The sequence below is a fragment of the Anolis sagrei genome, chromosome X (assembly GCF_037176765.1).
Source record: "Anolis sagrei isolate rAnoSag1 chromosome X, rAnoSag1.mat, whole genome shotgun sequence".
NCBI classification, from domain to species: Eukaryota; Metazoa; Chordata; class Lepidosauria; order Squamata; family Dactyloidae; genus Anolis; species Anolis sagrei.
This window is the reverse complement of record NC_090034.1, coordinates 49,125,853-49,129,660: the sequence shown is the minus strand read 5'-3', so window position 1 is coordinate 49,129,660 and position 3,808 is coordinate 49,125,853. Positions and strand designations below refer to the sequence as shown.

Genomic DNA, 3,808 nt, shown 5'->3' with positions numbered 1-3,808 from the left:
GCTATTTAACGTAGTGCTGATTAATTATTATTTTGGGAAATAATCATGGCGATGAAATATTAATGAAAAAGATAGCTATGGATCCTGTGAATAGCTGTAGAGCTTGTTCTCATTCAGAGGTTTGGCAAAAATGGATGATTTTAAAGGTATTTTGAGGAAAATCAATACTTAATAAAGCAAGATGGATTTGAAAATAAGGAAATATCATCATTTGATTTTTTTTCTGTGTGGAATTAATTGTATGTCTTCTAGCTGGGTTTAGGAAAGGCAGAGGAATGAGTAACCAAATTGCTAATATCCGCTGGATAATGGAGAAAGGCAAGGGATTTCAGAAAAACATCTATTTCTGTTTTATTGACTATTCTATAGCCTTTGACTGTGTGGATCATAATACATTATGACAAGTTCTTGGCAGCATGAGTGTACCAAATCACCTTGTCTGTCTCCTGAGGAATCTGTATAAGGACCAAATAGCAACAGTAAGAACTTAGATATGCAGATGATACCACTTTGATGGCTGAAACCGAGGAGGAACTGAGGAGCCTGATAACCAAGGTGAAGAAAGTGCAAAAGCTGGGTTGCAGCTAAACATCCAAAAAACCAAGATGATGGCAACCAGACGGATTGATAACTGGCAAATAGAGGGAGAAAACGTGGAGGCAGTGATAAACTTTGTGTTTTTAGGAAGGAAGATTACTGCAGACACAGACTGCAGTCAGGAAATCAAAAGACATTTCCTTCTTGGGAGGAGAGCAATGACCAATCTCGATAAAATAATTAAGAATAGAGACATCACACTGGCAATGAAGGTCTGCATAGCTAAAGCAATGGTATTCCCAGTAGTAACCTATGGATGTGAGAGCTGGACCATAAGGAAGGTTGAGCGAAGGAAGATAGACGTATTGGAGGAAAATTCTGAGTGCCTTGGACCACATGAAGATCCAACCAGTCCATACTTCAGGAAATAAAGCCTGACTGCTCATTGGAGGGAAGGACAGTAGAGGCCAAGATGAAGTCCTTTGGCCACATAATGAGAAGCTTAGAGAAGACAATGATGCTGGGGGAAATGGAAGGAAAAAGGAAGAGGGACCAAGGGCAAGATGGATGGATGGGATCCTTGAAGGGACTGGCTTGACCTTGAAGGAGCTGGGGGTGCCCATATTTATTTATTTACTATATTTATATACCTCCCCTCTCAGCCCAGAGGCGACTCAGAGCTCTGACGTGGACTGGTACATGAGGTCACGAAGAGTCGGAAGAGACTGAATGAATAAACAACAACTTGTTGCTGCTCTGAATGAGTCTTGAATGGTTTTGAAGGGTTAAACTCGCACACATGCGAAGGTAAAGGTTTTCCCTGACATTAACTCCAGTTGTGTCCGACTCTGGGGATAGGTGCTCATCTTCATTTCTAAACCAAAGAGCTGGCGTTGTCCGTAGACACCTCCAAGGTCATGTGGCCGGCATGACGGCATGGAGCGCCATTACCTTCCCTCTGTATTGAGGTGATAGTATGATAGCTGGGTCTAGAAGCTCTGAGCGTTACGGAGATGCCGCAAAGGTGGCTGTGAATAAGGGAAGAGAGGGGGTGGAGGGAGAGTGGGGGGAGAGAAGGAAGGATAGAAAGGAGGGGATGCTTAGAGTAAGGTTTAGTGTTTGGGTTAGGGTTACGATAAGGGTTTACGGTTAGGGTACGGTTTAGGATTAGCGTAAGGGTTAAGGTAAGGTTTACAGTTTGGGTGAGGGGTTAGGCTTATGCTTATGGCACAGTTCAGGGTTAGGGTTTCACCCTTAAAGAACTCTTACATTCCTTCTGTATTATCTGTCTCCGGCCTGGCTTACATTAGATAGGTCTCTCTTGCGCAAACAGTGCTCCTGAAGGAGCAATGCGGCATCTCCGTAACTCTCGGAGCTTCCGGACCCAGTTATCATATTATTACCCTATTACCCCTATTGATGCAACTCCTGGAACGATTCCATCAGCGCTGCCTCCGAAAAAACCTGCAAATCTCTTGGGAAGACAAGCAGACAAATGGAAGAAGCAGAGACCACCAGCATTGAAGTGATGGTCCTCCACCATCAACTCCACGTTGTCCGGATGCCCGACCACCGTCTCCCAAAGCAGTTGCTCTATTCCGAACTCAAGAACGGAAAATGGAATGTGGGTACGCAGGAAGAGATTTAAAGATGGGCTCAAAGCCAACCTTAAAAACTCTTGAGAACTGGGAATCCCCTGAATGCTCCAGCTGGAGGTCAGCTGTGACCAGCAGTGCTGTATAATTTGAAGAGGCACAAATGGAGGGCAAAAGAGAAACGTGCCAAGAGGAAGGCGTGTCAAGCCAACCCCGACCGAGACCACCTTCCACCTGGTAACCGATGCTCACACTGCGGGAAAACATGCAGATCAAGAATAAGGCTCCACAGTCACCTACGAACCCACCGCCAGGACACTACACTTGGAGGACCATCATCCTCGGACTACGAGGGATCGCCTAAGTAAGTAAACCGCTATTGATCTACTCACATTGGCATGTTTTCGAACTGCTAGGTTGGCAGAAGCTGGGGCTAACAGCAGGAGCTCACCCCGTTCCCCGGATTTGAACCGGCGACCTGTCAGTCACCATGTTTACCAGCTCAGCGGTTTAACCCACTGCCCCACCAGAGGCTCCCTACGCGCAAAGAGTGGGGGCGAAATCTCAGGAGTGTCTCTTGCGCCTCCTAACAACACTGCGCCTGCGCAGAATGTAACTCGGCTACCAACTCCAGCAATCAGGAAGCACGCGTGCGCACCAGGGGCGGTTCGGCACGCCCCCTCGCTCGGAAATCCGCGCCTGCGCACTATACAGTCAGGCTTGCGTCTAAAGCAAAACAAGCATGCGCGCCCGTCGCTTGCGACCTGTCAGTTCGGGACTTCACTCACGGCTTAGACGATTGGAAGCACGCATGCGCGCGGGGTGGGCGTTATCCACCCTCCCTTTGTCTTCCACCAGAAATCGAGCGCCTGGAAAAGAAAGGCGCGGGGGGAGAAGCTCCTCTGGAATGCTGTCATGATTAACACCTGAGGCTCGTGGCGCTGGTGTACCTCGCCTCTAGGAGGGCCTTTACTGAGCATGCGCAGGGTGAATAGCCGCCCTTAAGGGCCCCCTACTGAGCCTGCGCGGTAGAAAGCTCCCCTGGAGGGTTTTTAGTGAGCATGCGCAGTACGAATCACTTCCATGGAGAGCGCTAATTAAGCAAGAACTGCAAAGCCTCCTCACAGAGGGGGCTTATTGAGCATGCGCAGTAGGAATCACGCCCATGAAGGGCGCTTATTGAGCAAACGCGGTGTTCCTAACTTCCAGGGAGGGCCTTTACTGAGCATGCGCAGGGCGACCGAGTAGAAAGAGCTCCCCTGGAGGGCTCTTACTGAGCATGCACAGTCGGAATCACGCCCATGGAGGGCGCTAATGAGCATGCGCGGCGCAAAGCTCTCCTCACGGAGGGGGTCTTAGTGAACATGCGCAGAGTGGTCCTTTTCCCCAGATGAGTTGGTAAATGCCTGTCGAGAGGGAAGGAGGGTGCCGAGGATGAAGAAGGCGGCCAGCCGGGCCTCCAGCGCCGCGCCCAAGGCCAACGCCGGCACCGCCAGCACCAACAGCAGCAACAGCAAGGCCGCAGCCGAGAAGAGCAAGGCCGAAGGCGCCGCCTCCATTCCTGCCTCCTCCAAGGCCCTCAAGGCCGGGACGCCGTTGCTCAAGGTAAGCAAGGCCGCAGCCGAGCCAGTAGCTCATTCTCATCGTATCATAGGATAAGAATATATCATAGCATC

General features: G+C 49.7%; 1 protein-coding gene across 7 annotated transcripts in view; it reads left to right on the top strand.

Annotated features, from left to right (window-relative positions):
- The first annotated feature begins 3,274 nt into the window (after positions 1 to 3,274).
- Positions 3,275 to 3,808, top strand: part of SPECC1L (sperm antigen with calponin homology and coiled-coil domains 1 like) — a 47,363-nt gene continuing 46,829 nt past the window's right edge. For 2 of the 7 annotated variants that reach the window (XM_060785228.2, XM_060785226.2), the window contains exon 1: positions 3,275 to 3,737. In XM_060785228.2, coding sequence (XP_060641211.2) covers positions 3,567 to 3,737 — 171 coding nt within the window. In that variant the 5' untranslated portion in view covers positions 3,275 to 3,566. The remainder of the gene's footprint in view (positions 3,738 to 3,808) is intronic. The other 5 variants (XM_060785229.2, XM_060785227.2, XM_060785230.2 and 2 more) reach the window with 4 other exon arrangements.